The sequence below is a fragment of the Lycium barbarum genome, chromosome 12 (genome assembly GCF_019175385.1).
Source record: "Lycium barbarum isolate Lr01 chromosome 12, ASM1917538v2, whole genome shotgun sequence".
Classification (NCBI taxonomy): domain Eukaryota; kingdom Viridiplantae; phylum Streptophyta; class Magnoliopsida; order Solanales; family Solanaceae; genus Lycium; species Lycium barbarum.
The window spans coordinates 94,408,502-94,421,664 of record NC_083348.1 but is presented as its reverse complement, the minus strand read 5'-3'; the positions used below and the strand labels follow the sequence as shown (position 1 = coordinate 94,421,664).

The following is a 13,163-nucleotide window of genomic DNA, read 5'->3' as shown; positions in this document are numbered from 1 at the left end:
TGTTCGTCTTTCTTATCTAAGTGGGCTGTTTACTCTAAACATTTCAACTATAAGATGTTTGTAAAATGACTGATATATTCTTCTCATAATGTCTCAAAGCACATACTAAATTAGTAAATAATCTTTCCAGTAAATCCTCAAGCAAAAAAAAAAAAATTACATTCAAGCAGAGTCACCAACAGAAATTAGAAACCAGTACATTTACTACATAGATTTTAGTTAAACTCATATACTAAATTGGATATTTGCCCAACATAACGTTATACATCTGTAAAACATTTAGCATTTCTTAGTTAATCACCTTTTATATTTCTATAACTATAATTTTTTGATTTCAGTAATTACGTGTAACAATGCCAATTGACTTTCAATCCAGTCTGGCTTCGTTAATTATGTATCAGTTCAATGACCGAAAATATGTCAGGTATTTAACCAAACCAAATGTTAGTTCATCAGTACAAATATATAACTAAAAGTTATTCTCCGATAAGCTTATGTGCTCCCAAAGCGTTTGCAGAAATAATAGCGAGTCATCAGTACAACGAACATATGGACGCCATCAAGAGCTATGGCATAAATTTCGACTGAAATTTTCTTCCCCGCAGGTTTTATTATTTGTTAAAGGGCCCTTTGTTAAATATAAGGGAAGAAAAGACATAAGAAAACATAATCAGTCTACAACTTAAACTACAACTGAAAAATTTACATCCAACAGCGATGGAAACACATGAGACAAATTCTACAATCCCACAGGTTACCCAACAACTAGGACAATGAACAAGAAGGAACATCCTTGAGTACAATCAGGCACATTACATTTTCTTGGCATCCTCTTCAACGGGATCACGAAGAGTCCCAAACATCCAATCCATCCATATTGTGTAATGACCATAATTATGGCGGTATGTCGTATGGTGAATGGTATGATAGCCGGCACCCATTATAGGCCACACCTTCCCATGTATGCAGTCATGAATATTAGCAGTCCATAAGGCTTCCAGGAATATGAGTGCTATGTGTGTAGTGAAATGCATTGGCACCAGGAATAGAGCTACAACGTGTGGCACTGCCTGCAGTATTCCATCCAATGGGTGGAATGCCAATCCTGAGTAGCAGAACATGTTGATCATTATGAAGCTCTCAAAAAAGAACCATGACTATGGCCAGGTAAACCATAAAAGAAGCTATGACTCTTGGAGGTCAAATTAGCTTGAAAGAGTATCAGGAAATTACAACACAATAGTGACACATAACGAATCATAGCTTAACTGGACACCGTGAATTAGTTAGCAATATTGTGATGATTTAGCAACCAATTTTCTAGAACGGATATGCATTGCAAGAAGTTGAGGCATATAAAGAAAGTTCAGAATGTCACAGATAATAATAGCATGGTTACAAAAGACAAACAGCCAAGACTTTGGATGTGTTTGGTATGAAGGAAAATGTTTTCTTGGAAATATTTTTTGGTGTTTGATAAGTGAGCAAAAAATATTGTTTCAAAGCATTTAATTAATATTTGACTTCCAGGACTGTGCATTTAGATTTTGAAACTCATTAGACGGGAGGAAGGAAAATCTAGGCCAGAGAGCAAAAAGAAAACTTAGAACCCTTTAGTTTTTGTTGGGATTCTTGTGGAAAACTTGTTCGGAAGAATAAAGAGAGTTCTCCCCAAAAACCTATGCTGACTTTTCGGTATCTTTTTTAGAAACTATTTCTCTTTATCTTTTTTTTACCTAAAGGAATAAAAAGAATACTAGCTTTTCCACTTATAAAAAGAAAAACAAAAAGTGGATGTATTTGGAACTTTGTATTTATACAAGAAAGAGACTGAAGCTGAGTTTGGTGTACACAAGTGGCTGTACATGTGAGAGGAGATAAGATAGGATAAGATAAGAGAGGAAGGTCCGTTTAACTTTTTTTGGATGAAAAGGTAGGGAAGAAAAGATAGGGAGAGGTTATGCTGCGCGGGATTGGAAGCTGTTAATAGTGGAGCTGAACATGAATGCATATTGTGGATGTGATTCGAAGGGCCAATCTCATTAGTTGTAATATAGATTTTTTTCTCTTTGTGGTGTAAAGATAGGAAATACCTTTTGATCATTTTTCCAAATGTCCACATTTTGATAAATTTGCTTGAATATTTTTCTTTCCTCAATCCTATCATTGTTTCTAGTTTCCGACGAAAGGAGAAAATAATAGTACTTTTTTCTACCAAACATCACTCCAATCTCTTCAGGTAAGCTGGTTATCACATACAGAAACAATCAAAAAGTAAGAGACGAAATTCCAGTAGTCTTAATTTCATTTTAAGTATTATTAGTCAGGCAATCATCGTAGTCCTGGTAAAATGGGTCTAACCAACTATATAAGTCAACCCCCCTGACCAAGAAAGAAAAGGTTGCATGACGCTAGACTAAGATGTTAAAATTTACACATTAATTTGTTGTCCTCATGGCTGGATTGTAGCCATCATACAGGAAATGCAGCATTAGTTCAACAAATTATCAATAGAGTATCACAGAGAAATCCAACTGCTCCGCCAGCTAGAAGTTGTTATCATAAATAAGCCAAAACTCGAGATGACTAGACTTGAGAGCTTACCAGCAAACGGGGAAAGTGTGTTTTGCTTGTTGTAAATATGATGCGTAGCGTGCAGATATTTGTACAGAGGTTTTATGTCATGCAACAACTTGTGCATCCAGTAGATCCCAAACTCCACGATTACAAGATAAACGGCGGCATAGATGACGTAGGAAGGCCATCCAACATCACTTATTCTTGCAAAACATTTTGTCCATCCATTTTCAATCATGTACTCAGAAAGTGATGGAAAGGCACAGTACCACGGCATAGCTTTCATGGCAACTGATATTTGCAAGAGCATTGCGTTGTTTGAAGGGATGGCATCTGCAATCAAAATGTTCATGAGTCCATAGTTTCTCCTTTTCACCAAACGAATATCACAGGAGAAATTATGAATCTAGATTCGACGTTATCTTTATCGAAGCATTAAAAAATGGATCTGCTACATAAACTGAGAAATTGGCATACATATGTAGAACTAAAAGGACCATTAATTAATCTATGTAAACTGTTCCAATGAAGAAGTCTTAAAGCAAATATAAGACCAGCTTATAAAATTCTATAACACTAATATAAACTTGAGATAATTGTGGAGGTGCGCGCAAGCTGAACCGGAAGCCACAATTATCAAAATAAAATATGTCCGCATTGAAATCAATAGCTATCAATGCGATTTAGTTCAGATCCATAGTCATCAAAGCAAAACCTTCACCTTAAAAGGATCTTCTATTTGCATATATTTGTTTCCCAGACTTAGTAAGTTGTAGTGGACTTTGTTCTTTTTTCTTTTTCTTTTTAAGCATCCAGCTACACAAAAAAAGTTGCTAAACAGAAAATTATAGTAATTGTTTTTCAAGTTTTTAATTAATTGATGAACATATACACAATGAAATGTGAATGCATGCGTGGATTTTCTTACTCTTTACAAGTTAATACTTTGAGTATAAGTCTGCAACACCCAAAAACGCCAAATACTCAAATGTAAAGAATAAATATTTAGACAGCAGGTTAAAAAACTTTGGTAAAAAGGCAAACACGATTCAATTAACATATACATTTGTATTAATGGAAAGAAAGCACATAAACAGAGGGGAGACCTTTGGGAATATAGAGATTGCGGTTCAAGTGATAGATGTAAAAGCACCAGAGGAAACCAGAGATGAAGTAAAGTAGAACACCACCAATGTAGTTACGTAGCCATCCTTGTACCATGTGAGGTAGTGTTCCCCACCATGATTCAGGCAACAACGTACCCAATACCACCCTATTGTAAAACGATGTTTCCTCCACAAACAGTTTCAAGTAATCCTCCATATCCCTTGGAAAAAAAAGGACAAAAGGGCCGGGTCGGGTCGGGTCGGGCTTTACCAGATTCCGACGGTGACAGAGATGAAGAGGCGCTATGTATGGAGTGAGGAGTGTGTGATGGAGAAAACAAGTGGCTCTAGGGACATAACGGTGTTGGTATGTGTGCGGTACTTATTTTAATGAAATAGATTCCATGTTGGACTGTCCCATGTGCTGTATAATGAGCTAATATTGACAAAAGATTCTACTAGAAGTAATAAAAGATCGTCCGTCCTTCAGCTACATACTGTTTATGGTTTGAGAGATCCTTATGATAGTAATTGTATTTCGTCGGGTATATAATCCGAATAAACAAAAGAGAAATAAGGGTCTGATGATCTCCCACTAATTAGAAAAAATGAAAAAAAAAAAAAAGAAGGGAAATAAGGTTGGATCAAAATGTATATCAAATTATTTTGAGGTCGCATGATTTATTTAATAATCATAACCAGAGATATAAACTGATTTTTGGATTAAATTGTACCATTAGGGGTCGTTTGGTACACGGATTAAATTATACCGAGATTATAATCCTAGGACTAATTTATTTCATCTAGAAGGTGGGATAAAAAAAAAATCTCAAGTTTAATGGGATAAGGTGGATATCCCATCTGTAAGTTTGGGCTTCATTTTATATTTTATTTGGTAAAAGATGGGATAAATTTATACCTTCTATCAAACATGATACAAAATTAGTATTGAATATCCACCTTATACCGTGTACCAAACGACCATGATTTAGGGATGGGATGGCAAACGGGACAAAATAGGGGTCCGGAACTTTTTTAACCCAAAAAAAAAAAAAATGGAACCAAACTAACCCATTAAAAAAAAAAAAAAAACCAAAGTAGGCTTCACGCACAGATTCTGTGCGTGAAACAGGGTGCCTTTTTTTTCTTTTCTTTTTTTAAGCTATCAAAATCACGTTTTTTCCATACTTTGGACAAAGATTAGTCATGTTTCAGAACCCCGAAATATAAATATGTTATATAGAACTTAATATATTTTTTTGCGTCCAATAACGTCGGCTCATTACATCAAGTATACCTAAACGTTTGGATCGTCATTTTAGGGGTTGTAAAGTGCTCCGAAATAAGTTTTGTTTGCTTGGAAACTTGTCATCTTTAGATCTAAGTGTCATATTTTATAGGGTTTTGATTTAAGTGTTTTGAAATAAATAAAAATATTATATTAAAAAATAATTCATCCAGTACGAGACCAATGTATAATATATCTCATTCAATGCTCCCACAAAGATTTGATCCCATGTTGTTGGCATAAAAAAGAAGTGAGTAAAAAAAAGAGGCTAAACCACAAGCCAAATTGGTGAATGTTACAAAGTAGACACTTTTTATTTTTTATATTGTTCACTAATGCTATCTAACTCGTTTTCATAAATTGAATTTTGAACCTCGAAATTGACATTCAAAACATCATTACCACGGGATTACCATCTCGAAATAGATTTTTTATCATTAGATTTTTACTAGAGAAGAATGAAATTTTTGCACAAATTTGGGACAAAATTCAAATTGAATGGGATAACGGGCATTTTTTTGGAAAATCGGCTCGGCCAAACCACCTTGTGGCTGTTTGTCCGCGTAGATCTCGAAAAAATACCCTGGGTAAAAAAAATCGCGTAAATCGGACATCCGAGCGCAAAGTTGTGACCATTTAAAGTTTCAACAATTCACAACTAGTTTTCTACCTATGCTCATGTCCTTATTTTTTATTTACGTGAGTGAAGAGGCATATGTATACATAATGTAGTGAGCCGATATTATTGTACGCTAAAAAAAATATTAAGTTCTATATAAAATATTTATATTCTGACGTTTTAAAACGTGACTAATCTTCAGTCAAAGTACGAAAAAAAAAACTTGAAGATAACAAGTTTCCAAACTTACTTCGAGTTACTGTACAACCCCTAAAACGATGATCCAAACATATATGTATACTTGATGTAATAAGCCGACATTATTTTTCGCTAAAAAAAAATATGAAGTTTTATATAAAATATTTATATTCCGGTGTTTTGAAACGTGACTAATCTTCGGTTCAAAATACGGAAAAAAGCTTATTTTGAGTTTGATTTTCAAAGAACAAATATGACAAGTTTCCAAGCAAACAAAACTTACTTCGGGGCACTTTAAAACCCCTAAAACGACGATCCAAACGTTTAGTTATACTTGATGTAATGAGCCGACGTTATTGTACGCAAAAAAATATATGAAGTTCTATATAACTTATTGATATTTTAGGATTTTGAAACATGACTAATCTTTGCCCAAAGTATGGAAAAAACGTGATTTCGATATCTTAAACAAAGAAAAGAAAAAAAAAAAAGGCACCCTGTTTCAAGCACAGAATCTGTGCGTGAAAGTACCAAACTCAAAAAGTTACAGTTTGATCCTTTCACGGAAGCCTACTTTAATTATTTTTTTTTTAAATGGGTTAATTTTGTTCCAATTTTTTTTTTTTTTTTTGGTTAAAAAAGTTCCGGACTCGACAAAATAGGATAGGATAAGTTTTCTTTCGCTGTCGAGATTTTGTTCTACGGTCCAATGTCTCGTCTCGCCCCACTTATTTTTCACATTTTATTTTATTTTCTTTATTAAATATTTCTTGCCGGATTTATAAAGCACTTTCCCCAAAATGATTTTTCCGATCTACGTTGATAGTTAAAGAATTACAAAAGTTTTAATTTGTTAGAATCTTATTTTGAATGCACGTTAACATATGTATATGGTTGTTATTTTTATTTGACCATTGAGCGGCTGAAAATCACTTAGTATCATTAGTTTTTGATTATTCATCCAACTCAACTAACTTTGATTTTAACTTGAAATCATTTGATAACTGACCAATTCTTTTTTGTATGTTCAAGTTCAACGTTAATACTATTAAATGACTTTTTTAAATAGGTGTGTCAAACCTTTAAAAATTATTTTAGAATTAATGGAAAGACTATGAGTACGTAATAATTATGTTCATCTTACTTGAACGGTATAACTGGAACAATGAAGATTAAAGAATTTCTTCCATTCAAACTTGTGTTGGACTGACTTGCCACTTGTAGCAACTGATGCATCACATTAATTAATTTTGAAGTCTGACCCCTTGTTACATTAAAAATTTAAAATATTAAATTTGGCATGTCTTGTCCTAGGCTTAAATAAACGTTACCTTACCCCGCTTCATTAAAGGTTTGGCCTATTCTACTCGGTCTCTTCTTGGTTCATTATCATCTCTATGATTAATTGATTAAATGTTAGATCATGTGTCGCATTCGTTTAAGCAAATCACTATTTAAACGTAACATGCAAACAGGGGCGGGTTTAGTGTGCTATATGGGGGTTCTCGGGAACCTCCATACATTTGCGCGGTTTCTGTATTTGTATTGAAAAATCTAGTATATATATAAGAAATACGAATTGGGAACCATTAACAAAGTTTGTTATTACTTTAGTGGTAGAAAAATAACTTTTTAAGCTTTGTTCCTCTTGGTTAAGGGTTCGAATCCCCTTGGCCACCATGTATCAATTTTTTTATTTTTTAACTTGAGATGGATGGAAACTTCCAAACTTCAAATTCTAGACCCGCCTCTACGTGCATATACTATCAAGATATTATCAATTAATAAATAGTAATGCAATGTTATGAAATCGAATCTGGTGATTTGTTATGTTGATTTTCGTGCCCTCGTGTGTAAAATGAAGGTGTAACTTGTAAGGCACACTTATTTGGACTAGTTGATGTACATGAAGACTTTAATTGAAAAACTAATATATTGAGAAATCTTGGGGAGCAAAAGATATTTTCCTCACATGATTAATAGGAGTATATTAATAACTCTAATAGGAAAAAAAAAAAAAAAGGGTTAGTCGAAGGCGTTTAATTTAACGGAAAGCCAAACAACTTAGACAAATAAACAGGACAGCCACCTCAAATAATAACAGGATATATATCCCTCAAAATTCAAATTGTGTGGGAACAGAGTTCCTTTTAATTGATACAATTTTAAATGTAACTATATTAGATAAAGTAAGGAGTAAAACGTAGTGAGTGTAGAGAGACTGACACTGTTGTTTTCCGATGTCGCTGTCTTCACATGGTATGGGTGTTCGGCAATCTTCAACTAGTATGGGTGCTGTTAACCGTTCATGAGTCCAGTTGTCGCTTCTTCTAGTACTGTATATTATTGCTGATTCAGTTAGTCACGTTTCTGCCTGCTATGTGTCTATATATTTTTCTACTATTCGTCGTGGACCCCCATAAATAAAAAACAAATTTAAAAAAAAAATTCCCCCCCCCCCCCCCACCAATATTAAACATGCTCACAAAAATAAAAAAATTGGGCCCCCCAAACTCACGGGAAAAAAAGTGGACTCCATATTAATAAAATAAAGCAATATTAAAAAAAAAAAGTGAATCCCGTATTAAAAAAATAAACAATGTTAAAAAAAATTGTGAGCCCCATATTAAACACCATGCGTATCCGTAGCAAACACTAATATAATAAAGTTTTAAATACGGAGCACAAACTACAATGTTATATTAATCGTGTTTTGAACATAGTATCCCATATTGACAAAATCAAGCAATCTATATATAAAAAAAGTTAATCCCATTTTAAAAAACTAAACAATGTCAAAAAAAAAAAGTTCAGACTTTGTATTCTTAGCAAACACTAATATAATGAAGTTTTAGATATGAAGCACAAATTACAATGTTATATCAATCGTGTTTTGAACATATATATATATATATATATATATATATATTGTGGGGCCCATATTAAACACCATGCGACCATGCGTATCCGTAGCAAACACTAATATAATAAAGTTTTAAATACGAAGCACAAACTACCATGTTGACAAAATCAAGCAATGTATATAAAAAAAAAGTTAATCCCATATTAAAAAAATAAACAATGTAAAAAAAAAAATTCAGACTTTGTATTCTTAGCAAACACTAATATAATAAAGTTTTAGATACCCAGCACAAATTACAATGTTATATCAATCGTGTTTTGAACATATATATATATATATATATATATATATATATATATATTATGCATAAAAATAGTGCACACTAATAATATTCAAAGGGGTGGGCCCCATACTAAACAACACCAAGCAATATAAAAAATAAAAATAAAAAAAGAAGAAACTATATAAAGCATGGGTTTAGACTCATGCTTCATCGTCTGTTGTCCCTTAAAAAAAAAAGGGTGGGCCCATACTAAATAACACCGAGCAATAAAAAAAAATAAAAAAAAGTGGAACTCACCACATCCAAATTCACGAGAAAAAAAAGTGGACCCCATATTAATAGAATCAAGCAATATTAAAAAAAAAAAAAAGGTGAATCCAATAAAAAAAAAAAAAACTATATAAAGCATGGGTTCCGTTGTCCCTTCAAAAAAAAAAAGTGGGCCCCATACTAAATAGCATCGAGCAATAAAAAAAAAAGGAAGAAAAAAAGTGGAACTCACCACATCCAAACTTACGAGAAAAAAAGTGGACCCCATATTAATAGAATCAAGCAATATTAAAAAAAAAAAAGGTGAATCCCATATTAATAAAACAAACAATGTTAAAAAACAAATGCTTAGAAAATCAAACAATTAAATCAATAATGATGGACTCATTACCACATACATATCAACCAATTAGTGGAACACATGAAATTATTGTACAGCAATATACTTAAAATACTTATATATTAAAATAAGATAGAATTTAATTATTTTTTCATTTTTTCCTTACTCTAATAAATGTGAAAAGAGATTAATGTCATAAAAGAAAAAATAATATTAAATGGAGATCAAATAATTAATAAGATAAATTAGTGAAATTATAATTTTAATTGACGTTTCTTTAAAAACCGTGTAAAAAACAACATGACAAGTAAAATGAGTTAAACAAAAAATATTTACTACAAATTAAAAAATAGAAGTGGTCCCATATTAAACATCAACCAGTATTAAAAAAAAAAAAAAGTGGAACCCATCACATCCAAGCTCTTGGGAAAAAAATGTGGGGCCCATATATATTAAACAACAACTAATATTAAAAAAAAATGAATCTCATATTAAAAAAACAAACAATGTTAAAAAAAGTGCTTAGAAAATCAAACAATTAAATAAATAATGATGGATTCATTGTCACATGCGTATCAACCCATTAGTGGGAGCACGTGAAATTATTGTACAACAACATACTTAAAATACTTATATATTAAAATAAGATAAAATTTAATTACTTTTTCATTTTTTCCTTACTCTAATAAATGTGAAAAGAGATTAATGTCATAAAAGAAAAAATAATATTAAATAGAGATCAAATAATTAATAAGGTAAATTAGTGAAATTCTAATTCTAATTGACGTTTCCTTAAAAATCATTTAAAAAACAACATGACAAGTAAAATGAGTTAAACAAAAAATATTTACTAAAAATTAAAAAATATAAGTTCTTCATTTAAATAGAAAATCAAATTTCTACTTCGTTTCATCTTGAACATATAAAATTAATATAATAATTTGAATTAGAATTATCCAAATCAAATTTTGATAAAAAAAATTATATGTATGACTTTACTATTACTACTATATAGAAGAGCCAGTTTATAGAGGCAACATCGTCGTCCGTGTTCGGTCCTATTTTTTTATTTAAGAATAAAAAAAAATCCTTTGTGGTCCCACCCACTTTTTTATTTAAGGCAAAAAAAATTACGTTTTATACTTTATATTACCAACTCTTCTAAAAAGTAGATAGAAATACTTTATTATATTTCTATTTTTCTACTATATAGAAGCATCAAGTTTACCCATACTTCGTCGACAGTCACTCTTAAAAAAAAAAAAAAAAAAAAAAAAACTGGACCCCACCCTCCCCAAACTCATGGAAAAAAAAAGTGGACGCCACCCTCTTCAAACACATGAAAAAAAATAGACCCCATATTAAAAAAAAAAGGCAACGTAAAAAAAAAACGTGCATCCCATATACTAAAAAATCAAACAATATTCATATAATTCCCAAAGTATCCCCATCAAGTCAATAATAGTGGATTCATTGCCACATGCATATTAACCCATTAATGAGAGCAAATGAAATTATTGCACAGCAAAAAACATGGACCTCATATTATTACTTTTCTTCAAAATATTTAATTGTTGTATTTTCTATTCCGCCATGTCATTTATATATTATGTTTACTAAAATAAATATACTTAAAATATATATATTTAAAAAATAACATACAATTTAATTACTTTTTTATTTTTATACAATTTAATTACTTTTTTATTTTTATTCTTACTCTAATAAATGTAAAAAGAGATTAATATCAAATGAAGATCAAATAATGAATAAGATAAATTAGTCAAATTATAATTCTAATTCGCGTTTCCTTAAAAAACCATGCAAAAGACAACATCACAAGTAAAATGAGTTAAACCGAGAATATTTACCAAAAGTTAAAAAATAGCATTTTTTCTTTTAAATAGAAAAATAATTTCTACTTTGTTTCGTTTCAAATATGTAAAATTAATTTAATAATTTGAATTAGAATTATCCAAATCAAAATTTGATAAAAAATAATTAGCATTTTACACTTTTAAATTAATCGAATTAAAATTGAAAGTATCAACTGATGCTTAAATATTGCTATTATTTTATCTCAAAGAGAATAAAATAGTTTTCTTTTAAACAAATCTTCTCTTTTAAAAAGTATTAATAAATTTTCGTAGCAAACACGAATAAAATAAAGTTTTAGATACGGAGCACAAACTACAATGTTATATTAATCGTATTTTGAACATAGTATGTATATATATATATATATATTATCATTATCTAAACACAACTACATATACATAGATACACTATAATCCGAAATGTTGGGCCCGTGCGCAGCACGGGCATAGGCCATCTAGTATATATATATATATATGTTATTTTTTTTGGGAAAATTATACATTCGGTTGTTCACCAAAAATAATTATAACTGTTAAGTAAATATTCAGATAGTGTTATAAAATAATAAAGCAACAAAAAGAATATTGCAGAGAAAGAGAGAAGAGAGCAGATATCTTATTTCTCTTGTTAGGGATTCACTGACAACGGAGAAGAACCTCTATATTTATAGGGAAAAAGTGACTTGATCCCAAAGTCACTAACCCTAATATTTCTCTTAAAGATAAACATCCATAATAATAAATAATATTTATTACACTCCCCCTTGGATGTCTATTTGATAAATAATGTGTCTCGTTAAAATCTTACTAGAAAAAAAAAAATCAGTGGGAAAAATTCTAGTGAAGGAAAAAAAGTACACATTTCTAATAATACGCCATTTGGTCGCCTCATTAAAAACCTTACAAGGAAAAACCCAATGGGACAAAACCTTGGGTAAGGGAAAAAAAGTATAGCGCGTATTAACTCCCCCTGATGAGAACATCAATCCAAAACTTGAATCTTCGCATTCCAATCTTGTGAACCATCTTCTCGAAAGTTGCAGTTGATAGAAACTTGGTGAACAAATCAGTCATATTATCACTTGAATGAATTTGTTGAATGTTGATATCACCATTCTTCTGGATCTCATGTGTAAAGAACAACTTTCGTGAAATAAGCTTTGTCCTTTTATGAATCCACTCTTTAATTGGGCTATGTATGTTGTTGCATCTTCAGTCTTTGGATAGAGTTGCATCGGCATATAATATTGTTGAAATCACTCCAAGTGCATTTCTGACTTGCTTTATAATCAGATGTTATCTTTATATGATTTGACTGTCATGTAGAACAACATCGTATGACTGTAATCTCTCATAGTCATAACAGAACATATAAATGAATTAATAGCATAAAGATACGACACTTCAGGACTAAAGAATTCTGCAAGTTTCTCATTTCAACTTCTTTTAACGGATAATATACTGCTTTTGAGAACTCTTTAAGAGTTTCAATAATTCTCAAGTCATCAACTTGCACAAATAATATGACAAATTTTGATTTTCACAAAGACGTAGGGATAAATAGACCCTTAGTCATTAAACATTCATTAAGGTGATTAAATCACATTCACCTTACTTGACTTAATTCATATAAGAATAATGAACAAAACTACTAGAACTTGTATATGCTTCAGGCATTCAACATTCTTCAAGAATTTTCATATAATTTTGTCAAGTAATTCATATAGGCTGTGACAACATCT

The 13,163-nt window shown here is 31.0% G+C and overlaps 1 protein-coding gene across 1 annotated transcript; it reads right to left on the bottom strand.

Annotated features, from left to right (window-relative positions):
- Window positions 1-578: 578 nt before the first annotated feature.
- Window positions 579-4,189, bottom strand: LOC132622887 (delta(7)-sterol-C5(6)-desaturase). Its single transcript, XM_060337568.1, has 3 exons — window positions 3,684-4,189; window positions 2,605-2,910; window positions 579-1,105 (listed from the first exon to the last, which is right to left on the bottom strand). Exons 1-3 carry the CDS (start codon window positions 3,898-3,900, stop codon window positions 813-815), a joined length of 816 nt encoding a protein of 271 aa, XP_060193551.1. The 5' UTR covers window positions 3,901-4,189; the 3' UTR covers window positions 579-812.
- Window positions 4,190-13,163: the final 8,974 nt, after the last annotated feature.